The 26,669-nt window shown below is 47.5% G+C and overlaps 1 protein-coding gene across 2 annotated transcripts; it reads right to left on the bottom strand.

The window, feature by feature from the left end:
* Nucleotides 1–597: 597 nt before the first annotated feature.
* Nucleotides 598–25,843, bottom strand: rab11fip3 (RAB11 family interacting protein 3 (class II)). 2 transcript variants are annotated; one of them, XM_030097371.1, is made up of 14 exons: nt 23,207–25,843; nt 17,543–17,636; nt 15,058–15,134; nt 12,494–12,666; nt 9,297–9,497; nt 6,240–6,377; nt 5,471–5,506; nt 5,263–5,356; nt 4,879–5,123; nt 4,648–4,729; nt 4,423–4,560; nt 4,193–4,348; nt 3,946–4,086; nt 598–3,852 (listed from the first exon to the last, which is right to left on the bottom strand). In XM_030097371.1, exons 1-14 carry the CDS (start codon nt 24,689–24,691, stop codon nt 3,739–3,741), a joined length of 3,174 nt encoding a protein of 1,057 aa, XP_029953231.1. In that variant the 5' UTR covers nt 24,692–25,843; the 3' UTR covers nt 598–3,738. The 2 variants fall into 2 exon arrangements, with proteins under 2 accessions (XP_029953231.1, XP_029953233.1); XM_030097373.1 differs by lacking the exon at nt 6,240–6,377.
* Nucleotides 25,844–26,669: the final 826 nt, after the last annotated feature.

Below are 26,669 nucleotides of genomic sequence, written 5' to 3' on the forward strand. Positions count from 1 at the left end.
TATTTTCTGCTTCAAATTCTGCATCAGTCACCACCCCTCTCCAGGTGCAACATGCAGTATGTTTATGAACAGCAGGGGGCGCTCAGGTCGAGTCTTCTAAACAGATAAAAGATTTATGGTCCTAATCAGAAGTTTAAAACTGAAATTACTTTACTGTATCTTTTAACTTTTGTGCAAATAAGTATAACAGCAGGAAGAAATCCTGTCTGTACTTATCTCCTGAATAATGCTGGCCAAAAAAATACCTCCCTGGGCCATGCTCTTCAGCATGTTTTATCTTTTTAAATAAGTGAAATCTCTTAGTAATTTTCTTTAAAAAAGAATGAAGCCTCTTGCTGGCTGATTTTGGCCCACAGGCCTTATGTTTGGCAGCCCTCAGTGTCATGTCTGTGATCAACAATGTTACCCTGGGTCAAATAGAACATCATGGAAACACTTCAATCCTCCATGTGAAATGCTTTGTGTGTAAAGATAAGCCGCCGTTCTTTCAATTTGAATGGACTTACCTTCAATTTAACATTGATTGGATAGTCAAGGGTCTTCAACACACAGGAGACAGACAAAAAAAAAAAGACAAGCAAACAACTTGTTTCATTTATTCCATTTATTTTCTAATCTTACTGCCACTGCTTACCCTTAAAATTCTCTTTATACAATGACTGGAATTATATTTCCCCAGTAACAATTAGCTTTAGATCATTTAGGGGATCTTCAAAAATAATATACAGCTGTAAACCAATACTGGTATAATTTATACATTTATCTTTGAAAATAGGAATAACTTTAAGTTTTACAGTCTTTTTTCTACAATATTCTCTTTAATATCTTCCCATGTCAGTTGTAACTGGCCAGCGACGCACCGCTTCCTGTAGTGACGTCTGAGCCATGAAGCAAACTTTCTTTGGACATTGGAAGTGAGTGAGAGGAGAAAACAAAATTTTCAACCAAAAAAAAAAAAAAAAAAAAAAGAGAGAAAAGAATAAAAGACAATTCATATTTACAGCTGAAGTTTCACCATTATAATTTAACAAACTGACAGTCGGGTGGTCAGTGCGTTCCCCAGGGCTCAATGTCAGGTTCCTTTTAGAGGCAAAGTTTGAGACACAGAGGCACAGTGTTTAGACTAGCAGGCCAGTTTCTTTTATTAGTTTTAAACGACTTGAAAGTAGTGCGATTATTCCACACCCTGATAGATAATATAGTCAGTTTAGGTTGAACGGTCTATCTTTGGTCGTTTGGGGAAAAAGCGGGAGTTAATACAGGAGAACGGAGATCTGCTTAAAGTGCAATTAACAAAAGCTGTGTGGTTCGCCGTCTAATCCTACTGCTGCCACCAAACTACCGGTGAAATATTAATACAGTGCAGTAAAATATCGTCGAGAGGAATCGAGTTGTAAATCTTTCAGGGGGAAACCAGTCGGTGAGGTTTTCGGCACCACGTCAACATTACAAGGTCTCACGGACCTACGACTCCACTGACGGGCGTCAGAGGAAATGATTTGTCAGTCAAATTCAAAGAAGAAATATACAACAAGAAATGTGTGTTTTTCCATGCAGTACCTGACTCGATCTGGGAAGACTAACAGTAGAAACCGCCGACTCTGCAACCAAAACCCCCCGAAGAGGTCACAGCCACGTCAGCACTGCGGGAGCGAGCGCCGACCTCGACAAACGACCAATCCGAGAAGGTCACGTTCACCCCCCGCGTCAAATTCCCCCTGAACTCAACAGAATCTCCCACAGATCCATCCCGCCGGGAAAGTAATTCAATGTACAAACGGTTTGATCACAGAGTGTGTGAGCTGTCGCTGAATAAATATCCGCATGTGATTTCAGAACCGAAGAACAACAAAAGAAACAGAAACTCTCCCAACAGATACTGTACACGCTACATGCTAGAGAAGAATACAGGCAGCTGTTTCTCAGCATAAAGACGAGGAGAAAAAAAAAAAAGTTCTTTTCTTTCCCTCCCCCCCCCACTATAAAAATACCTAGAATCTAGTATGAGTGTAGAAAAAACTTTACATGTACAAGTCATTTACATCCAAAGGCCATTGTTCCCCGAAGAGTGGCAGGTGAAGAAACGCAGTGAGAGGAGGGGGGAGGGGAGGGGAGGGGAGGGAGGATTTCTTCTTAGTGTTGTGGTGCAGAGCGCCATGCTGATCGGACAGAGAGGACAAAAATCCCACGCCAACGTCCAGACGAGCGGAGAGAGTACCGACGGGAGCGGGATCAGTGCCTTCACGGTTTCCAGCAGGAAGCAGAGGAAAGGAGAGTCGGTTTTCGCAGTGGATGCTTCCTCGCCGAGCGTTATTGCTACCAAGCCTCTTCCACCTCAGCAGAATCAAGGATATGTCAACGAAACTTTAACCCTTAAAGTATATTTTCATATTCTTTAATCATCGCCAATCTGATATGGCGTTATATTCAGTCCCAGGCCACTCCCAAGGTCACCGTCTGGAGAAACCAATATTCGTCTAGAATCTGATACTTCACAATAAACTCTTTTTCTTCTATTAACAAAAACAACGAAATCAAAACGTAGTGCAAAGTACAACCATGTGATTCTTCATCATGTCAGTACTGAAGTTACTCTATATTTTTTTTGTGCAGAAATGAAGGTTTGTAACCTGAATCAGCTTCTTTTTCACTTTCACTCAGCAAGAGAACTTTGCCAGCAGGTGGGCTGTACTTACAGCTGAAACCACATTTCCCGAGACAGATTTTAGTTTCTTTACGAGTCGAATTCCACCAGTTTGAGATCTTTTTTTTTCTCCACATTCCCCAGTTTTCAGTTAGTGTATGGTTTGTGCCGGGGATTTGGAGGGAAATTCCCACTTGAGGTTTCCAGCCCACCTGAGCTCCAGGACCCTGTTTCATCGTAAAAATAATAATAATTAAAAAAAAAGAAGCGAATCATAAACCGCCCGCCGCCTTCATTTTGAAGCTGAGTGAGGATGAGCGAGTCGCTCCGTTCAGCAAACGCAGAGTGGGAATGTCAAACGTTTCACACGCACGCAGAAACGAGGACCCTCCGGGCGCCTGGCGTCTGAAGCGTCCCTCACTCGGGTTCACTGGAAAGACAGCCGGAGACGCAAAAGGACAAAACACACACACACACACACGCAGCGAGAGAGGAAGTCGACCCGCCTTGAACCACGGCTTCATACGGTTTGTGATCAGAACGCGGCTCAGCGTGGTTCAGGGGGAGTCCGGCCCACGCGCCACCAGCAGCAGCGGACTGAGGCAGAAATGATTCAACACTTTGATCACCTTCCTTTTAAGGCTTCTAGGTAGAACGGTCTGATCGTCCTTTAGCTCAATCAAACGTTGACACTTGGTTGTTCTTACAAAGGGGGGGGGAGGAGGATTCCCTACTCGGGGTGAAGGTTCCACACTCGCTCTGCGGGCCGCGCTCAGGTCCCTCTAGCCACGTACATGGAGGTCACCAGAACCCGAGTCGGTTCAGGACAGACACGCACAAACAACACGCACGACGGTGAGGGGGGGAGGGGGGGTTCTACTGAAAAGCAGCTGTTTTTTTTCACTGACAAAATATGTGAGCTTCTTCTTCTTCTTCATCTTCGTCTTCGGGGAGCTGTGGGGGTTGATTGCAGTGTTTCTCTTCTACCAAACATGTCCGGTGATTTTCCGGCCCCCTGGTGGATGTTTTCTCTGAACGGTGTCTCTGATATTCCCTAAGGCCGGCGGAGCGGCTGCTGGCGGCCGTGCGGCCGTCTACTTGACCTCCAGGATGGAGGGGTTGGACTCCATGATGGCCACGATGATCTTGTCGATGTAGTCCTGGAGTCGGTAGTTGATCTCCTCCTGCTTGTGAACGGCCTCCATCAGCTGGGAACAGAGAGAGAGAGAGAGAGGGGGGAAGTCAGGGGGGGAAGCGTTCGATAACCGAGTCGTTGAACCACACGGAATTCTCCAATGTACCTCGGCACGAGACACGGAGTTGATTTCAGCCGCCAGGGAGTCGGAGAAGGAGGCCGACATCAGGTTCTTGGCTCCCTGGATGCTCAGGTTGATGATCTGCCCGTTCAGCTCGTCATTCTGCTCCTTCAGAGTCCGGTTATCCTGAAGACATTAAAGAAGTGATGAAACTAAACCTTTACAGGTAGAACGTCTTCGAAAATCCCCTGTTTTGGGTTTGGCTGACGTGCTGTGTGAATCTGAACCGCACCTGTTTGAGCCGTTTGATCTCCTGCTCCAGCTCGGCCTCTCGGGTGCGGGTCTGATACTCCTGCAGCCCGGCGCCCGGCGTCCGGCCTCGCTTGGCCTCGGCCTCCAGCTTGTACAGCTGCAGGTGCTCCAGCTGTTTCCGCAGGTCTTCGATGAGCTGAAAGTTAAATCCACTTAGCCGGATGCAGACGGGGATCCTCACTAATCAGAGAGCGTTGGCGTCAGTCTCACCTCCTGAGTGCACTCCTTGTCTTTCTGGCTCTGGTGGCGCTCGTGGTTCAGCTTGTCGGCCATCTTCCTGCGGGACTCCGTCTCTTCCTGGAGCCGGTCGGACATGGAATCCGTCTCGTCCTGGAGTTTCCGCTTCTCCTGTGAAACACGAACGACATGACGTGAATTAAAAAGGACTAATCCCACGACCTGTGAGGGAGAAGAGTTCCTGAGACGAATCGTCACCTCCTCTAGTCTTTCGATGTTGGCTCGGAGGCAGGGAACGCAGGACCGCAGCTCGCTGTTCTCCTCATCCAGCTGCTGCAGCCTGAAAAACAAACACACCCACAATCTCAGCGACCGAGGAGAAACTGACTAATGGTTTAATGACCAGCTGCTGCCAGACGGTGGCAGCGTGGAGCCACCAGTCCTTCCATAAACAACATGGAGAACAGCAACACAGGGAGCCCTGCTCACCGGGCCTGCAGGTTCTCCAGCTCCAGGCCGCGCTCCCGCTCCAGCTTGCTCAGCGCCTCCTTGTGGCGGCGGGCCTCCTGCTGGATCTGCTCGTCGGCGTGCAGCTCCTGCTCCTTCAGCTGCTCCTCCAGGGCGTTGGCCCGGTGCACCAGCTGCAGGTTCTCCTGCCGCAGCCGCGCGTGCTGCTCGCCGGACGCCTCCGACTCCTTCTCCAGCTCGGCCACTCGGCGCTCCAGGAGGAGCACCTGGGCGAGAAGAAACGTTCCACGGCGAGCGATGAACACAGAAACGTTCTGGTTACACATTTATTTTCAACAGCACTCCACTTGTTTATCTCTAAACCTGTGACAGACGGGTTTCGTGACAGCTGGTCTGATCCTCTACCTTGTCTGTGATGTCGTTGTCGGCGAGCTCCAGGATGTCCCGCGTCAAGTCGCTCATGGTGTCCAGAGTCATGGAGCTGTTCTGGAGGAGGTGTCTGCACACGGAGAGGACGATCAGCACTCTCTTCACTTTCAACACGACCCCATTTCCATAAACACCGCGCCGGTTACGGCCCCACGCGAGCACGTGCTCGGCCAAACGAGCTTACCTCGCTACTTTCTTGCTGGACAGCCTCTTGCCGGCGCTGGTGGGGAAACAGAGCAACAGGAAAAATGGTCAGGAAGAGAGAAGAGATAAGAGGAAAGACACACCATCTCCTGGGTTTCCTCCGAGGAGGCATGTCACGGCGGGCTGCTGCTCGTGGAAAATCTGAACGCTCCGTCAGTGCTGATGTAGGATCAGTTCAACACGGGTCTGTGTCCGTATTACAGAAACTATCAAGACGGAATTGAGAGGAGGTGAAGGAAAGGGTGAAACGTCTCATTTATTTAAACAGTTGTTCAACAGTCCAAACGGGCTTCAAAGTTTCTGTAATGCGGCTACAGACCTCTGATCCTGGATCAGCCAGTCTGTTCGCTCAGGAAGCGCTTTAAGCATGAGAGCAATGACATGGAGAACATAACAAAAAAACACACACGACTTACCTGTGATAAGGGTCATCACTTCCCTTTATCAATAAACTTTTCATGCTCGACGCCTTTAGACAGAAATAACGCCGCGACTACAGCAAGATGAGGACATTTCCTGAATATTATGGGGTGAGATGGGCCTGAAGCAGAAACCCACACAGTATATCATGACGTCTGTGTGAGAGTGCATTCCAACAACACACACACACACACACACACACACACACAAGATGCTGCAGCTAATCCAAATGACTACATGTGCAGGTTGTGAGAGCATGCGTCACACTGCGTCTAGTCGGCACGGCAAACACAGTCACACGGAGGGAGGGCCGTGGGTGACGCCTTTACCTAGTCATCTCTAGGAAATTGAGGCGGGTGGAGAGGTCCTCCAGGCGACTTATCTGTTTGTGACACTGGCTACAGAAAAAGTCCAGCGCCTCCTCCCTGAGGAAGCTCTGAAAGCAGTCAGGGAGAGAAGCGGTCGCGCTGGAGAGAGGAGACAGGGAGGAAGAGGAGCAGGAGGAGGAAGTGGTGAGTGACGGACAGAGAGAGAGGAGGGGGGTGCAATCAGGTGCAGCAGGACGCCACTGGGAGGAGGGGGAGGGGGGGGGGGGGGGTGTGGGAGGAACCAGTGAAATCTGCTGGAGAGTCACAGTGAGGGCTTCAGTGGTTTTCACTTCTGATTTCACTTCTGGACAGTGTGAGGGAAGGAGCAGAACAACACACACACAGTGTTTTAATCTCCCTGCAGGGCTGATAAAGTCTTTCTCCTGCTGACAAACACAGTTCGCCTCAACCTTGAGAGTCAGAAAACCCCCTCAGCACGGTTATCACTGAAAACAGCCCAACATACAATCACAGCTTTGGAGATTTGTTTAAAATACGGCTTAACTGACAAATAAGTAAGTTATGTAAATGTTTAAGGAACCTACGGGAAGAAAATGCTTTCACTTCAATGAAGCTGGTGTTAAATTACAAGCTCTTGATGCGAAACGTCATCCAGCTCAGTCTCCTCCAAGCTGAAGAGCAGCGGTGTTAAACGTTCATGCTTTTGGGGGAAATCGGCTTTTTAATGGGTTCAAACAGAAACGCAGGATGTAAAAATGACAAAATAAAAGGCTTTACTGCTACTTTTTATATTAGTGCTGTCAATTTTAATCGCGATTAACCCATTGAGGTCTGCCAATTGGGTCAAAGAAAAGAACTAGAGGATAATAGTGTTTTTTCCCTGACATTGGGACTGAGTTATGAGGATTAGATTCTTCATTGCAATTAATCTCAACTTTAAAAAAGTTAATTGTTGACAGTTCTCCATGAATTAATCACGATTGATTGCGATCAATGCGATTAAAACTGACAGCACTATTTTATATACAAAATGTTGTTTGATACTTGAAGGCAGCAATCTCCAGTGAAAATGTTTTTTGTAGTGGCTCCCTAAAGTTTAAAAAAGTATAAATAAAGGAACATCGGATCTTATTTTTATTTTATTTACACACAAGGGTCATTTTCAAATTGACTTATTTGTGGATTAAAAAAAATAGCTTTTAAAAAAGAAATAATGAAAATGGGGTGTGACTGGTCTGTCTAAAAGGAGGGAATGCTTGAAAATGGAAAAGGAAAAAAAACAAGCGGAACTTCCTGGAAAAGACATAAAATGGCTAAAACATTTTTCCTTCCTGTAGCCATAAACCTTTTTAACTCCTCCCTGAGAACAGAGTTGTGTTTTGGTTAATTTCATCCTTTCTGTGCTTCCGTTGGTCATCATTAGGTTTTGTTGTATTAATATATAAAATTACTCATTTAATTTGAATTCTATCTTATCTAAAATTCTACATTTCTTTATATTTATTTTGTTGAGAACAATGCTTAAACAGAATTTCCATCTCCTATTAGTAAAGTATTCCTATTCTGTCCTGTTCTCGCTAGAATAATGCTGGAAAAGGATGAAATCAGTAAAGAACAGATCAAGGTTTTCAGTCAAACAGCAGACATTCATAGTTTCAGTGAATAATTCATCCATTTGTTGTTTTCATCTCGGAGCTGCTCCGTGACACACACACTGTTTATTTCCTGGCTGGGAACGTCTCTCCATCATCTCTCAACAGCTGTTTGTTCGTCCGTCCGCTCCGGCGGACTCAGGTGCGAGTTACACAACCACCCCGCACACATTTCTGTTCACGAGAGCAGCGGAGCGGCGTTACATGACGGGCTGGACGGAAACACGCGACGTCAGCCCCCCCAGCGACGTGTGTGTGTGTGTGTGTGTGTGTGTGTGTGTGCGGACTCAGAGTGATATGCAGACAGATAAACGTGTGGGCGTGCGCGGGCGGCGCTGCTCCGTGCCGCCAGCGGCGAGCGCGATTGGCTGAAACCTGCGTGACGCACTCGCACCGAGTGGGTGAAGTTTGTGGGATGCAGCTATTTGTGTGATTCCTTCGGCTGAACCGCCGAGCAGATTTCTGCTGGAAACAATGTTTCGGCGACTTTAATATTACCCAATAACACATAAACAAGGGTTACTCAGCTTCTACAGACTTGTTGCTTTTCATATCGTCGTACTAGCGCTACGTTTGAGGCGCTCCACTGAATCAAGTGGCGTTTTAAGAGACTTGGGAGCGAGGCTGGACCTCCAGTCTTTACCGCTCCGTGGTAGTAATGACTGAAACAGTGCTATTAGTGCCAATCCAATTACGCCATGTTATTCGAACATTGTCAGTGGGTTAGAGGGAAAACTAGCTGTTAAGAGCTTCCTGGCAAGGCAAATCACAGTGTGGGAATTACACATTATCTGGCTTAGCGTGAGAGGGAAAAAAAAAAAAAAAAGAGAGAGAGAGAGAGAAACAGTGGGGAGAGGGAAGGAGCGGGAAAAAGCAACAATAGGCGCTTGAAGTGTCGGAATGGAGGGCACACACGTCGGATTGTGTAAAACGTGAGTGTTTGCTGCCTTCAGTGAACCCTTTTAGCGCAGCCACAGCTTGATCTGAACTGCCTCCAGAAACTCCATTAGCGCTCCAAAGCTAACCGAGGGAAGGAACATTTTAGCCGTGCCGCACCGCGAGGCGGCCTCGCGGAATGAGCTCTGCGTTAACGCCGCCTTATCTCGCCCTTGGCCGGAAAGAGGAGGCAGACGGCGGTGGAAGGACGTCTCCTGAAAGATGCTATCGCCGCCTGAGCTCAGTGTGTTTCTACCAAAAAGAAACCTTTTCCCTGAGGAATGTGAAGAGGTGGTCTGGAGAATGTGACAGTGTCACGCTTCCTATCAGGAAGGACTGATAACGAAAGGTTGGTGAAAAGACTCATTTAGACAAAACTACAGAATTTTATTCTCTTTTTCCCCTCAGATGAGATTGGAGGAGTCTAAAGGAAAACCTGAGGTGTGAGCAGACGCTGGGCTCGTCGTACCTGGGGGAGAGCAGGGACGAGCCATCCAGCTCCTCGGGGGGCTTGGCGACCGAAGCGTCCGCCTCGCCGTCGGCCACATCCACGCCGCTCTCCAGCAGCAGCTCCGACGTGTTGCTCTCCCCGAAGTCCTCGAAGTGCTCCTCCTCTCCGCCCAGGACCGTCACCAGCGAGTGGCCGTGGTGCTCAGAGTTCAGGGAAAACCTGGAGGCGCACAGAGACGCGCGGCTGCATCACGGAGGGTGCGGGTAGGAAGTCACTGCATCTACTTTCTGGCCTTTTCCTCCACAGATGCTGTGGTTCAGAGGTGAGCCTGAAGTACGCATGTGCAGCGATTCTGACGCTGCAGGCGAGCACGATCACGAGAATCAGATATGGGTCATTCGACAAGAGACGCGCGGCCGCACGGTCAGACAGAACTACAGCAGAAATCAGCAACAGATGTGATCCGAGCATCGTGTAAATGTGTCAAAAGGAGCACGTGTTGGGCAGAGACAACAAATTAACCTCAAGACTACAAAGGAAATGGAAGACACAACAGTGTCACTACAGAAACACCTTGAACACACACACGGGATGAGGAAGCTGAAATCAGCAGAAAGCCTTGCCTTCTCAGCATGTGACGGCACCAGGTCACTTTACTTGTTTACAAGAGCTCAGACAGGATCTGATCTAAAGCAGTACTCCTCGTACAAGTCCTGAGCACACGACAAACACGTTCTTTCAGCTTTAAAACAAAAAGATTCCGTTCTAGCAGCGTGAGGGAACAGAAAAAGACAACAGGCTGGTCAAACGGCGCACGGCCAGTGTTTAGAGCACTTACCCTTTACTCAGGCTCTTACTACTGGGCCCCATATTGAGGTCCCTCACACAGAGGGACGGCGACGAGAGGGAACGCATCTTTGAGCGCCCCCCACGCCCCCTACGCCCTCCACTGCCCTGGCGGCAAAGCCTCGGAGCAACTGGAGTCAAAACCCCGGACAACCAGAGTGGAATCCTGAAGTTTCACAGGTGACGCCAATCTAAAGCGAAAACCACAAGTCCCCGGTTTGGAGAGGAAAAAAAAAACTAAAAAAAAAAAGGGAACGGCTGCTAAAACAACATGACTGACGTGTCGTCTGAACCACCTCGAAGACGCCAGGCTGTACCTGTGAGGGCTGACTGTGAGTGGCTTAATCAGATTTGAGGCTAAGCAACGGCCAACAGACAGTCCTGCTGGCCGCCCAATGGCCAAATGTGTGTGTGGGGACACAGCGGTCGGACAGAAGGGAGGGGGAGGCTAATCCTGTTACATTCTTAATCCCTAGTTCTGTGCATATAGTCCTATCCTTAATACCTCTCTGGCTGCAGACGGGAGCTCGGGTTAGCTCGGCTAACCAGGCCGAACAGCGAAACCAAGCTGGAAGAGCGAGCTGTGTACCGAGGACCTGGTTTCCCAAAGTTACTTCAGATTAAATGTTGAAATCAATCAGCGCCTGCATGGATTAGAAACACTGCTTCAGACACTGGCAACAAGTCGTCAAAGATTACATATTAGTCATGCTGGCTGTTATGAAATTCTACTGATTAATCATTGTAGAATCACGACTGGTCTGCCGACCGAGGAATGATCTGTTCCAGGGGTGTCAAACATAAGGCCCGCGTGGCAGAACCGGCCCGCGAGAGGCTTCAGTCCAGCTGTCGGTCACCAGGGAAATCGTAAAAAATCTCAAACAAAACATTGATTAGCCCATTTCTTAGGGTAGCAGACAGAGACTGGAGCTATCAGCTTGAAGTTTGATATATAGTATAGCTCTGATATATGCACAGAAACGGTGCTTTATGACGCATTTATGAAGTTTCAATAAAAATTCAGGAACTACAGAAACATAAATAGATTTTCAGCTGTTTTTTACCCACTTGTAGCAGTTTCAACCTTCTGTTCTCAAAATTTTGTAGACATTTTAGCCAATTTTGCTTTTTCTCAGGCGACTCTGTTGTATATTCTTCCTCCATTTTTAAGCTTTTTCTCCTTTTAGAAACCTTTTTTCTTTTAAAGATGTTTTATAGTAGAGTTGTTTCTCCATTTATTGTGGCTTTATTTAATTTTCTCCATTTCAGTTAGTGTACCATTTTTTTTAAAAGCTCTTTTGAGAATGACTGTGTGCCTAAATAAAACGAAAACAAGATTAAATGTTTATTTAGGTATAATTTTGTGCACGTTTCAGGACTTAAGTTTAGAGTCAAAGGCTGTTGTGGTGTTATTTTGCAGTTCTGGCTCGTCAGTCAGTTCCCGTCAGTGAGTAAAGGGGAAAATCAGATGAGCGACAGCCAAGGGGGGGGGGAAGAAAATAGGGAAAACGGCAAAAAAAAGAGCTAACTCAACACTTCCTGGAATTCAAGGCTTATTCATGGAATGGGAAGTCCAAACAAATCTATGTCAGGCAGACCACTCCAATCCGTCATCGGACCGGACAGACAGGTCACACACTCAGCAGATCAAGCTCCGGCGCTTCGCACATCCTCCTCGCCGTTCGCCCCGAAAACCACATCAAGAGAACTCCTGTGCAAACACACGGATGAAATGTTGACACTGCCTCCGAGACTGAGCCAACATTATTAGACCGACCAATTTAAATAACTCCTCTTCATCAAATAAAGCCAGTTAATTAGTGATTAGTGACTTTAACGCTGTGCGGCGACACACGGACGAGGCGTCTCCAGTCTCACTCCAGCTGGTCTATCAGAGGTACTATCAGAGCTCGCTGAGTTCAGCATCGCGCTGCAATGCGCACAAGTCCATTCACGGCTCCACAGAACACACTGAACAAAACGGTGAGCTGAGGTATGGATGCACACTGCTGCGTTCAAGGCACCGAGTCGATACGGTGGGAGCAGCCTCCGTTTAATCTGACTGTCTGCTGACCCAAATAGAAGCCGGGTGATTGAGAGCTTGGCACGCAGGGCGCAGAATTCACGTGAGCGGTGTGAAAGGTCAGCGCGGGGTCGGTTCAGGGCAAACCCCCCCCCCCCCCGGCTGGACATTAAACACACGTTTTTCTTTTTTTCCGGAAACTCTAAATCCAGCAGCGATAATGAGCAGCATTATGACGCTGGTGTAGTTCTCAAGGAAAGTGGATTAGAACCGACAGCGTCCGACAGAAGTTATTTGGGGGCAGAAAAGTAGTAAAGTAGCGGGACTGTGTTCACTCAGGACCCACCTGTTTCCTCCGTCCTCGGCGTCGTGGAGCGTTGCCTCGATGCCGCTGTCCGTCTCCACATCCTCGTGCATCTCAGGGGGCACGAGGGCGCCCGTGTCCTCATCGGTGAAAGTCTCGCACTCACTGTAGGTGCTCTCCGAGCCCAGGTAGGCGCTGTCCGTCACCTCATTTTGCTGCAGAGACGGAGACAATATTTCAACGTGGAAGTCCCGCATGCAGAGAAAAACTCTGCTTCTTGAAATAATCTGATCAGGACATCATGTCACATATGTTACATTTGAAAATCCACATTACATTTATGTGAAAAACACAGAGAAAAAAGAAGCAACAGTTTTTGGCGCTTCTACATCCAGTGAAGAGGTTCTGAAGCCAACTGTGGAAACAACCAGACAAGTCCCGGGGAATAAATACGCTCCAGTGTTTCAGATGGCAGCTCTGAGGAAACCCTGCTGCATCAAAAAGCTCCGAGCAACAAGCGCAAACAAAAAAGAGCAAGCGTACGGCTCTCCAGACAACAGACAGCAAAACGCCGCACTCCGACGCGTGCCAGAAACCGACATCTGAGGCCGGCGGCGGCCACAGGCACATTATCCAGTATCAAAGCTGAGAAGTGATAATCAAGGCGAGAGGAGCGAGTGGAGTACCAGTCCACACGACGAGTCCAGAGACGAGGGACCGAACGGGATATCCACCATGGCCAAAACCATTTTCACTGCCATGGCGAGAGCTGTGCCATGAGAGGACTAATTATTCCTACAGCCGCCGCTTCCCCCACTTTCCCTCTCAGACGGAGAGCAGGACAGAGCCGGGAACCCGTGTCGCACCTCGTTCGGCTCCACTGGGTGGTCAGGGGGGTGGAGACTGCCACAAAGTCCAAAGTGTAACACAAGTCAGCTACAATGAGCTACTGACAGCTCGCAGCTCCGAGCGAGCATAAAACACCGTCGGCTGAAGAGCTGTTTAATCTTTCCTGTCTCCCGGGAGCCTCGCGTCCTGTCCCGGTGTGACGGTGGAAATCATTAAGCCCCGTCCAGCGCTGAATGAGAGCCATACATCATAACAAACTGCTTCAGGAACGCCAACCTGCTGGAAAAACCCTGAGACTGAGAATACATCCACACCTCGGCCTGGCCGTAATGACTCAATGGTGCTACTATTACCTTCCAAAATCCAAGCCCCGGAAGAAAATGTGAAGGGAAGAAACATGTGAAAATATTTGTCGTGAAAGGGTAAAAACGTGGCGGCCGGGGCGTTTCGTTGCTCCGGTGCCAGGCCTCAGCTCTGCAGCCTCACCTTTTCTGTTTTGAAAGCAAACAGGGAGCGAACAGCCCGGCCTTTGAGAGAGGAACCCCTTTCTGCCAGAGAGCGGAGGAAAAAACAAGGCCAGGGACACAGGTGTGGCGTCTGCCTCAAACACACACCGGCTTCCCACGAACGCAGCTCAGGTCTTCCAGTCAGCAGGAGGAGGAACAGTCACATGCAGACAGGATGAAGTGCGGCTATCACACTTCAAACATCTGATTCACTTCGAGTTTTCATTTTCTGATTTCTTGTTTTGCCTCCATTCATGTTATCGAAAATCTGAGTTTGTGAAAACAAGCAAGACGTATCGACTATAGGAGAAGTTTTTAAACTTTTCACTGTATTTTGCACCAGAAGGTTTCATGAAAACTGGTTCCATGTTGAGATTGTTGTCATTTTTAATCCCAGTAGTTAATACGAAATCAGAACCTGAGATTTAACCGTTTTATGATCTGAGTGATAAATGGCTTCATGTCCAAACGGTACAGAATATAATCAAATAGGAGTTTTATCAGCATTGTGAAACGTGCTGTGTCATTCATACATAACCAGAGAAATTATTCAGAATCATCACGATGAATTCAGGACTGAACTTGAAATGCCTTTCAGGGCTGAGTTTGCATGTTCGTTCATGCATCTTGCAATGAAGTCTCATCCAGTAATCTATTCTTGTATGCAGAAGACAGAAACTGAAGCTAAATTAATAAAAACCGCACTCTCGGGTCAGAACTTCTGCGTGACGTCTGCAGAGGGCGCTGACACCGTGCAATACGAAGCCGCTAAAAGCAGCCGTCAGGCAGCCATGCTTGAAGGGCAGGACGGCAGAAGCACTCCGGTGTTGCAGAGGCCAGCGAAAAGCGACGGTTAAAAATACAAGTTTCATGCACAAGAGGAGGGAAGAATTCCAGATATGCCGACCACAACTGTAAAACCAAGCCTACACACACACACACACACACACACACACACACACCAAAACTCCAGCACATTCCAGCTAATTCAATATTTGTCAAAGAATCCTGAAAAGCCTTGGCCTGGCAGACCCAGACCGGGCCGGGCCGTTCAGCGTGTGCAGCATTCACTGTGGTAATGATAGCTCTGTGAGTCAATTACAGTGGGAAGCGTGACAGCGTGCACGGGGAGTTCGGCGTCAGGCCGTTCTCTGCTGAGTGCACCAACAGGAACTGAAGTGGCACAACAACCGGGCAGCAGACACAACTCCCCGGGGGGGGAGTGACGGGGGGGGGTAGAGACGGCCTCACCTCATCGTACTCCTCTGGGCAGCTCACAGCTCCGTCGCCCGGACTGTAGCCCACGCTGTAGAGCTGCGGCTCCGGGCCTGCGGACGCCAGGGGAAGAGGACAGGTTTAATGTGAGCAGAACAAACAGCAGAGGAGGTTAAGCAAACAGTGGAAGGCAGCGGTGTTTGTGTGCAAACTGAGAGTCCATTTGCAAGAAGAAAACAAGGAAGGGGTCTCACAAGGTATAGGAAGCGACAGGAATCACATGCCGTCTTTCTACTTTACATTTAACTGTGACGTCTGCAAACACCTGAGTTTCTGAGTCATATGATCCAAATCGGAAACAGAAAGCTTTGCCCTCATATATTAGTCATAAAAACGGCCTTCAGGACGGTTAGAAAACAATTAACCTCGTTACCTGAGCGAGTCTGAGATTGACTTGATTTTATTCTCGTCATAAATAGAGATAGACCATGCTGTTATAAAATGAGCCTTACATCACCACGGAGTTTGAAGGCTTTATGGAGCATTCCCTTCTCCAATGTGTTAACTGAAGTGTGCAATCAGCACATTCAGGAGTTTGTGTCCTCGCTGTCCTGCTCTGGCACCTTTACAGCCCCGGCGTGAAGTGCCAGCAAATATTATGCAACTTTTACACTTGCGTTTCAAGGTCCATGTGATGTCAAGCGACGAGCAGGAGCAGAATAAAACAATAAAAGAGCAGCAGCTGGACCACAGCAGCCCATATCCAGTTCATCAATAGAGCAACACATCAGCGGTGTAACCCGAGACGGGCCGACAGAAGTCCCAGCAGCCTGCGCAGCTCCTGTATCTGGTAAACAGAGCTGTGAATAGCACCCTGCTGGGAGAACAGAGCACAAACAGCGCTCTGACCCACGGGTCTCCGTGCCTCTGGGTCTTATGTAAGCCTCTGCCCGGTGACAGTCACACACATCGCAGGTAGTCAAAGTCTAATGAGCCGACACCGAATGTGGCTTCTGTTGAGACACCTGTAGTATCTCCACACAACGTGAGACTTCAGGAGACTTCGGGTCTTGTTGTTCCAGACAAAGCAACTACGCAGCGCAAGGCATTTCCTCAGCCTGCAGATATGTCTTTATTAAAAAGGTAGCAATGCAGTTTATATTAAAAGTAGACCGCGGGTTCTGGCCCGACGACGACGGGGTCAGCAGCAAAGAAATGGAACAAGTAGGTCTTGGGGGGCGGGGATCAATTGTTTTGCCAAAAAAAAAAAAAAAGGGAACTGACGAGCAAACGACAATCCTGTCAGGATCGTGTGAGCGATTCGGGAAGCTCCAGCTCCAGCCGGATCTTTACACACTGATGAGAAAGCAGGGAATATCCACGTCAGCCGTCACATGTTCTCTGACAGAAATACTGCAGAGGACATTGCAGTGTGTCGGCAGAAATGTGGGACAATGAGTCTTGGCTGCGTTCGCAACAGTGTCTTCTTTGTCGCGGGACGTGCACGTCGGTAAACCGAGCCACGGACGCAAACCAAACCTACTTTGTTCAAATTACACTCGGCCACAGAAACCTTGTGATGTTCAGCTCCCGAACATCTCAGCTCAGTGGGCCTCTGCCCGGCGAGTAAATCATTTCGGAAAGTGTACTTTGCTCGGTTAAAAACAGTAATTTCTCGTCTTCCACTGTGATTTCACAACACAACCTTGAAACTGCAGTGAGGGCTGGAGGAAGCTAAATACAGACCGGAGAGGACAGGGCAGAGAGGGAGAAGAGACGTAAATAATTGAGGTGAAAAGGACGCTGTGCCTGAACCTCGTCTCTCTGCCACTCCCGCTCTGAACGCCGGCCAATCAGCCCATGTGTCTGAGCATCCGATGCTTCCCAGCGCATGACTTATTCATGGTCGGAGTAACCAGAGCTGCGCAACCCAGAAAGCCCTGGGAAACCAGTTCTCCCAATCAACAGGCCAGCGTGGTCAGAGGACGGCACTTCTCCTCTTTTCCTGTTAACGGCTTGTAAAACAGGACGGGGCAGCCTGTCTGCCACATGTGGACACTTCCTATACTTTATAGTCTTTAAGTCAATCTAAAAAAAAATCAAACAGGCATGAGCTGAAATGACAAAAAAATATCACTACATTACTGAGTTTAAGGTGAAAAAAACTAGTTGTTTACCTCGAGTTTAGAACCAGAACGTTATTTTGAGTCCAGTAACAAAGAATTTGGGTCAGCCGGCTCCTTCGCCGCGGCTCAGCGATATCATGAACACGCTGCGCTGACGGCAATCCTCGGCGCCGTTTGTAATGCTCAGATTATACCAGATTGGGAAAATAAGTCTGAACATGGATGTGCCCGTATAAATATCCCGAACCGCAGCGAATGATGTGGGTCAGACAATTTTCTGCTGAAGCGGATTTGAGGAATGGTGACCACAACTAAAGTAACAAAACAAGCTAACAAAACGAACACCACAAAAGAAGGAAAAAAGAAAAAACAAGAGAGGAAGCGGACTGGCTCACCTCCATTACTGATTGCAGAGATTCCACGATGGAAGTCTTCAAAGCTGATGACGCCGAGGCCACTGGGGTCTAAAAACTTGGTCAGATCCTTCACCTGAGAAAAAGAAGCACAAAGGTTAAAACCAATGGCGACAGAGGGAAACCGCTCTTCTGTTCACTGTGGATGTAATAAATGATGTCAGGGAGAAAACGGCTGTTTGCATACCGACTTCAGTGGAAAAGTATACAACTTTCAAAAGGAATACGCCACTTTTTCTTTTTCTTATTTTCCCATCTAAATACAGGCAAGACAAGGATTTCAAACCCGTTCTCATTTCATCATTTCACTCACATGACAATTTAACTGCAGAGTTATGGGACCTCCAAGGAGGTTCTGATTACAGGAGCAAAAAGTCACCAATAAAACATCTGACCTTCAGAAGAACACGAGAAAAACAGCCACTTCTGCGTGTGTCGAGAGTTTTTACTTTATTGGATTCAAGGCAATAGAGAGTTTATAAAGGAAACGTGTTGCTTTTGGAGAGAATGCAAGAAGCTGAAGAAATGTCACAGGAAGCGTCTGCAAAGTGTTTAATCATACATGCAAAACATTTTTTAATGTAACAGGAAAAGAAAAAAACAGCAAGCAAGCATTGTGTTTACTTCCATAATGCAAACTGTGCCGCACTAAAGTGTTAAGGAGTTATATAAGTGTACCTACATGCTGCATGTTGCTAAGTTGGTCGCCAGGCAACTTGAGGATGTGCGCTTCGGTAAACACAAACTCAAGGCATAAAAAAAGAAAAAAAAAAATCCATGCAATCTGGCTCGGTTTGTCCTTGTATCGCAGGGTAACGTTTCTTGTAATTTCCAGTTTTATTTTCACAAAGCTCCCTAAATGTTTGCCGACTTGCCCTTGTGAATAAACGTCTGAACAACTTTATGTGGCACCAAGCTGCAGTCATTCCGGCAGCAAAGCGGGTCGAATGTTCTCCATCATGGACGCGACTCCAACCCGTCGTTACGGTCATTTCAGGCGTGTGGCTGGGAGGGAGCCTGGGTTCCCGTGGTTTCAGCTCACTTTGTTCCTCGAAAAAGTGAACGGGCTCTGTGAAAATGGCCTTTTTCCTTTCTGTGTGTGGCTTCTCTCTACAGCACGTCTTATATCAATTACACACACACACACACACACACACACAAAAACACAAGCTGATCTGCTTAGCAACGCTGAGCTCTGACTCAAGAGGCTGAAAATGGCTGAAACTGCTAATAAAGTGGCTCCAGCAACCCCGTGGCTCACGATCTGGGTTTGGTGAATTAAACCCAGCTGTAGTGGATGAGAGGACGGGAGCTGGAGTGTGGCTCGCGCTGCGGTGTGAAGTGTCATCTTTGCTGTGGGATTACCTCTTCATACAATAAGATCACATGCCGAAGAGGCACAGACTCCGAGCCGTGGCCGAGATGCGTGGTAGGTATCTGAATATAGCTTCTTTTTCTTTTTTCCAGCTGACATTTCACAGGAAACCATGATGCACTGAGCAGCTATTCAGAGACACCTCTGCAGAGCAGGGTGAGAGAAGTGAGGTGTGATCAGAAGCGTCTCACGACTCTGTCTCACATCCGTCAGACTGTACAGAGAATCTGTATCTGTGACAGGTTGCCGTTAACGGTCTGGGTCGGGGTGCTTCAGTAATTCGCCGTCGATCGGGCGGGGTTTCACAGAGATGACGTCCAAAAGCAGTTTTAGGCCACTACGCTGTGGAAGCGGTCCATGGCCTACATCTGAGCGGCGGGGTCTGAGCAGCGGTGCCAGGCCCCTCCGGTTTTGCGAGTAAAGCCTGCGGGCTATTCCTAGGTCTAACCTAAAAATGAAAAAAGGTGAATTTGATTTGAGTTCAGCAACCCAGGGAAGAAAAAAAAAACAACTATAAAAAAATAATGATTGTGCCTGGTTCGTCTGCGCTTTACAAGTACAGCCATCGGAGATGGTGGAAAGTCAAAAAAAAAAAAAAAAAAAAAAAGATGAGGGGGGGAAAAAAACAAAACAAAAACCAAAACAACAACCCTGAACTCAACACTGTCAGTTGTGCTGCTCAGCGGAGCAGCGAAGGCTTCTGTGGTTTTTCTGTTTCCTCTATTTGTGTCTAATCAGTGCCGGGGCACGCCTGACCGCCTCCACACACACTGCTCTTGTGCATAACCCCATGGAGAGGAAAACTCTATGGGGAGAGTCTTCCCTTGAGGGGGATTTCACAATGGCTCCTAAACAAAACCGTGACGGCCATAATCATAACCCCGGTCGGCTGGAAAAAGATCATGTCGAATGAGAAAGCAGTACGGCCTCTTTATGCAAATAAAACCGTGCCACACATGCACACTGGCCATAAACTTAAGATGCGGTGCACTTTGGGGGCTTGGGACATTCCGCTGTGGATTATGGGGTCAGGGCATAAAGGCAGCGGGTGGGGTGGGGGGTGGGGGGGGGTGGGGGGGGGGCTGGCAGGGTCCGCTCACAAGAGAGACGCCACAACAATTCATCTCACTTTGGCTTCAGTGCAGAACGAGGGTCAAACCCAGAGAAAGGTTCTTTCTGTAGATGGATTGACCAGATTAGAGACACGTCTGCAAGACATTTATTTTTAAATGACCATCGCAGTGAGAGACGCCTGCATAAACAACGGTTGATCAAATACAGACTTAATGTCACTGTGTTCAAAATTCAAACCGCTTACATAATACCGTTGTGTGTGTGTGGAGGATGCATTTGCATGCGTAGCGACCAGGGTGCACATTCATGGAAATTCTTCATGAATATCTTCCTGCTGCCTGTGACAGGTTGATGAGCACGTGCGCACGTGCTGCGCTCTTCCTCCCACCAAGCTAAGCTGTGACCACATGAATACGTGAATCTTTCTGAATTCCTGCTGCGCAATTCTCAATTTAACAAACTGAAGAAATGTTCAGGCTCAAGTCTTTCTCCAAAACAAACACAACCAACAACTCCCTGTGAATTATTCATCGTTCCAGTAACTCTGCCTCGAGTTTACAGACATCCTCCTGGGCAATTCAAACTTTTTTCTCATGTTATTAATGGATGACAATAATTACTTACAGTGCGGTTCTCTCAACCGCTCGCTTCAATCCTAGTCTAAATAAAATGATCCACAGTATGATTTAACCAATCTGAGCCCCTCCAGCACAAAGTTACGCCAATGAAATACAAGGGCAATCCAGGACGAAGCTTTATTAAATATGAAAAGTGGATTTATTTGCATTTCCAACTATTTGCTACTTTGGCGAAGAATGAATCCTGGCACTCAGTTTGGTGAGATCCTTGTCAGCTCAAACTTGACTTTCCCAGTGGTCCTATTTTAGAGTCAATGAACGCCAACTCCCCAGAAATGTAACATTCCTGACATTCTACAGGTAAGTCTTACCGCTGCCTGCTTATTTACCATCACTGGGGAAGAAAACAAGCCGCAAAAGTATTGTTTCTATGCGTATGAAATCTGAGAGGGGTTTCCTGTAAAGGCCGCAGATTGGAAACCAGATATTCAATGTAATCAATCTGCAGTCCAAAGAAAACCATTCCAGCTCAGGTCCAAATCAAACTGCTGGAACTGATGTGCTGGAGGTAAACCTCACAGAAATCCAACAGGATGACACCAAAACGGAACACACCTCTGAAATAAAATTAACTCCCAGTGTTACATAAGCGTGTCACGTTGAGCGCTGTCCTGACCAATCAACAGGTGGAACTAATTTACGTGAGAGCTTCACGAGAAAGCTTCTCCTCTGCCCATCACAACAAAGTCCGAGGCAATCGGGCAAAGCGACTGAACCATGGAGTCCCTCTGACTCAGGAAAACACATTTAACTCTTAATCCTTCACAATTCCCTGTATGCAGAGCTGCAGATACCTATGGCTAGACAGGGGGCAGACCCGGGGCAATAGAGGTGCTTTGAACTGGGGGTGAAGGGATTAAAAAGCATTAGCGGGCGAGCATCACACTGCGCGGAGCACCAACGGGGACACATGTTCACACAACGTCCTGGTGCGAGGCCCGAAAGACTGACAGACTGTAAATTAAGCTGAATTAATCATCTGATCAACACGGCACGGAGAACTCAGGCAGGACAGTCCTGCGAGTTACAAAATGTTTAATTTGATGCATGCTCATTGAGGCACACCTGACAGGCTTATGTCTCTTACCACACAGGTTACATAATGTCCTAAATCCTGCCTTTTACCGCTATTGACAAACGTGGAATCACTTGCTGACACTCAGCCGTTTTTCCTTTTGTAAACAGTAAGTGGAAGAAAACTCCATCAATATTTCACAGGATATTATGCTGACAGAATCAGAGTTTTTGCTTATTCTTAGAGACCACAGCAGGTTTTTTTCCATGATTCACCATTGACGCTTATTTATTTTCTTATAACAGCCGAGCAGCCCTCTTTTTAACTTGGAAAAAATGAACAAAATTCAACGTTTTGTATATTTTAGGCTACCTTTTCCCCAAAACAGACATTATCCTACTCTTCACTGTTCAAATAGACCAATCTGAGATCGATACAAGCATTACAGAAGCGAGCAGAATGAGCCTTCTCCTTCAAAGTTAACATATGGAACAGAAATGTAGAGAAAAGATAGTTAGTTCCACTTGAAACTAAACCAGGGGTGTTCAACCTGTGGCTCTCCAGTTCCTCTGAGGCAGCGCCATGAAGCTCTCAGAATGCGTCACAGAATTTTGCTTTCATTTTTATTCTATTTTGCACCCCACACTGATGGGAAAGGCCGGAGTAGCAGGATTTTCTAAAAATAAATTGATAAAATAGAGATACTATAAAAAAAATTCAATACAGGAAAAAATTAAAGGAAATTCAATCAATCAGCTAGTATAGTTTTTTTAAGGAAAAGGAAAAAAGGAGTGGGCCTGTTGACTGGAAGAACTCCATTTTATAGAATTATGTTTGCAGCTCCAGACAAATTCCATTTGATGGAAAATTCTGAAAATGGCTGAAAAAGACCGCAGACCCCTGAACTCAGCATTCTGAATAATGAAGCTGCTGAAAACAGATTATGGTGGGATTGCACCACACACACAGCAGATAATCCCGGACTGCAGGATATGCAAATGATGAGATGAGAATTTGTCATTTAACATATGGAAGAGTTTCAGGGCTGACAGATTTCTTTTTGTTGAAGACAATATGTGTGGCAGGCCTATCTGGATAAATCCTCGCTCGTGAGCACACACTGGGAGATAGATGACACACTAATCCAGATGGTTTTAATAGTATGCAGCATTATTAGAGCCACCCATCGCAGTGATTGTTGGGAAACTGTAGTTTAAAGCAGAGATCGTGCTTGGATGCTTCAAGACATGTTTAATGTATATTTTGGATCCATTGTTAGAAACGAGTTTGGAATTTATTCAAAATACTTTTATCCAATTTAGATCATTTTTCTAACACATTTCAAAAAATTCTGAAATCTGCAGCAGTCAGAATGGTGATTTAGAAATTGGATTTGAACATACTGGATCCGACAGGCTTTTCACAGGTGGTCTTTTTCAGGCCTGCAGACAATCAATACTAAATAATTTGTCTGAATGGCCGAGTGTCACTTCACATGGACTCTCAAGCTTCTGTCTGGAAAGAAATAAAACAAGGCGTCTCACCTGATCGGCCCCATAAGCGGCAGCAAACTCCATAAACTCCTCAATGCGAACAAATCCATCCCCGTCCTGGTCCAAAGCGTCGAAGACGGCTTTCAGCGGGGAGACATCTTCCTCCCTCGTCCTCACAGCCGAGACCATCGGCAGTGAGTCATCTACCACCATCTTAGAGAGGGAAATGGTCTCCACAGCCTGCTCACTAGTCCATCCCGCCTCAGGAGAAGACCTGTTTACATCCTGAACTGAAAATTCAAAAGAAGGAACCTGGTGGCATTCGGGACCTTCAGGCTGGCTCGTCTCCTCCCCAAGCTGCTCAGCTGAGGGATCAGGAACGCTTTCCTCCTGTGGTTTCAGGTCCCAGGGGTCCTCATCGTGGACCTCTTCAACAGTCAAGCACAAATCCAAAGCCATGTCTTTACTTTCCTGACTTTCGGTGTCTTCCATCAAATTCTTTGCCCCATCCTCCTCTGAGTTCGTCTCACTGGTGGGATCGTCTCCAGTGAGGCCATCGTCAGCCAGAGGCAGTGTCAGCGGCGAGGGCTCGTCAGACAGACCCGGCGCCAGTGAGTTATTCTCACCTTGATTCTCAGGAGTCGGATTCGTAATTGCAGTAGCTTCTGCTTGCAGCACCTCCGACTCCTCTCCTGGTGTATCGGACAGCGTTCCTGTGCAGGCAACAGAGGCAGGACTGGCAGGGCAAAGGCTCAGACAGCTGTCAGTATCTGGAACCTGTAAGTCCAACAAAGGCACGGATCCTTCAGAACACTCCAGTGATGAGCTGATGTGAAGTGGGAGGCAGTTCTCAGGTAAACTTTGAAGCGTAGCGCTATCAGGTGGATCGGTCACTTGATCGGGGAATAAACCTTTGTCTCGGGTTTCAGGTGACTCAGTCACAGGGAGGCCCACCCGCTCCTCATGTGACTGTTCTCCCAGCTCCTCACTGACACCCTGTGGACTCAACTCACCTGAAGACTGTTCGTTTGAAAACAGATCCAACAAAAATGTATCACCTGCGTTGATTTCAATTTCCTTGGAAATCTTTACTGGGGAAGATGGCACACTGAGGCTTATCAGCTGCGCTGAGCTCTCTAGAGAGGAGTCCTGTGTGAGAGACGCCTCATTACAGGCCGAGTCTTTCCCAATCACATCTGGGAAGTTGGGAGAAAACAGCCACGACAAAGCACTGTCACTGATTTCATCAAGTCCGTTGATTTTGTCTGTGCAAGATAATTCCTGGATGTCCTTCAGATCCCCACAAGAAAACATGGAAACATCTATAAGACTGTCCAACTCCTCTGATTTGTCCACAAAAACACTTTTATCCAGGTTTTGCTGGGAGGTGTGGTCCTGCTGATCACCGTTTCTGAAATCCAAACCTGTCTGGCCACTCTGGCAGAGCACAGTCCCATTGTCCGGATCCAGTGTTTGAAACCCAAGAGGAAATGTCTGTGTGAGCCCCAGAGGGCCGGACAACACGGTGGGCTCCATTAAGTCCTCCTCTTTGTGAAGTTCGTGAAAGCTGCTGAGGTTTTATTTATCTCACTGCTGTTGTCTGGATCCAGATCTTACATTTTAATGCCATGACTTCATTAAAAGCGACAGTGCGGAGTTCTTACAAACATCTTAAACTTCAACAATGCGGATTACAGTGAACGTAAAAGCCATAGTGTGGGACAGATAAAGTTAAAGTGGCTGTGAAAGGGTCAGTTAGGCTGAGAGAGATGGGTTTGGAGAGAGATGTGCTGGACTCACTATGGCCCTTCCTGTCATGGCAGGTTCACTCCGGGTTGTTACCAAACGTTTCGGCTTCGGCACATTCACACTCGACATGCCTGGAAGCTGTCGAGAAAAAGAGCACAACTAGCCAAACACCTGCAGCAGCCTTTCCCCTGTCTATAAATAACCTATTAAAAGTCACGAATGTTTGACAACATTAGCTCTCTTTAGCCGATTATACTAATCTGGTCCATTAGCGGCGGAGCGGAGCGGAGGGCGCGTCGAGAGACGGAGGTGTTAAAACAGCGCGACTAAACCCCGAAACAACCCCGGCCAGAGGCGTCCGGAGGCGGACAGACACATGTAAGACGAGGCGTCTTTCCTCACACGGATTTAAGCCAGCAACTAGCGGTAACTCCTCCTTCGAGCATCCCACTTCTTCCGTGCCATTGGTCCGGCGGGCTGCTAGCCGACTAGCTAGCGGAATTAGCCTATTAGCTCGCTAACACGGGATTTATCCGCCTCCCGTCGGTATCACGAATCCAGACGCTTTGCTTCGGTATCCGGTGATCGCTGGGGAAAACGAGCAGACGAAAGCTGCGTCAAGTCTTAATGTCGATCGTGATGTTTTTTGTTTTTTTTTTTCCAGCTGCGATCCACCTGTGTCAGTCCAGAAAACAGGCCAGACAGACGAGACGAAACCGACCGTTTCCTCCTCAAAAAAGATCCCAGATCTGTCCCCGTCCTCCCCGAAAATGTCCACAGACGAAGCCAGCTGCCCGCGGCTCTCTTAGCGTCTCTCTCTGGATGCCATCGCGAAGCAGAGGAGGGGTGAAACCGGGATAAGGAGCTCCATCAGTCCTCCGATGTTGATCACAGTGAAAGCTCTCGCATCAGCATCAGCAATGACCCATCCTCCTCCTCCTCCTCCTCCTCCTCTCTCTCTCTCTCCTCCGCCTCTTCCTCCTCTTCCTTCTCCTCCTCCTCAGCCGCATACACACCACTGACGTTTCACGCAAGCGTACAAAACACCCCGCAGTGTTAGTGCCCTTATATGAGAGCAGGGATGATTTTTGATCTGTTTCTATCCTCCACTTCTCCAAACAGTTCACCTCTGTTTACATCCTCAGCCACCAGAGGTCAAAGTTCAGAACTCACCTTAGCTGAGAAATATTTTTCTTTCTCCTCAGTTTCTCCTTTTTCCTGTGTTTTTGCGAAATTATATAACACTCAGAGTGATCATTATTTTAAAGATCTATCATTATTTGATAAATAAACAGCTGTGATGGGTGTAAGTGCAGTGCTGTGGCGCCCCCGTGTGGCTGAGAGTGGTACTGTAGGTCATTTTAGGTTTCGGATCCTCGCGTCCAGCAGCTGTCTGGTTTTCAGAGGAAGAGGTGCCAAAAGTACACACATCCTCCTTGCTGCATCAAGTCAAGCTGTTTAAGCAAATAAATATGCTGTTTGAAAAACTTCCTAGTTGCTCAAAACTGGATCAAAACACTCTCTCAGAGTTTCACTCTGGTGCAGGGAGATATGCCTGCAGGTCTGAAAAATCTGTTATTGATTGGGGAGTTTTATAACTCTCAAACTCAGAGACAAAGAGTATAACAGGCTACTGATGACTGATTACCCTCAACTCATGGGTGTTTCTGTTTTGTATTGTCTCTGTACGTACAAGCAATAAAGTGTGTTTTGAAAAACCATCAATCCATCTCCTAGACTGTTTATACCCTGTTCAGGGTCCCAG

The sequence above is a fragment of the Salarias fasciatus genome, chromosome 8 (assembly GCF_902148845.1).
Source record: "Salarias fasciatus chromosome 8, fSalaFa1.1, whole genome shotgun sequence".
NCBI classification, from domain to species: Eukaryota; Metazoa; Chordata; class Actinopteri; order Blenniiformes; family Blenniidae; genus Salarias; species Salarias fasciatus.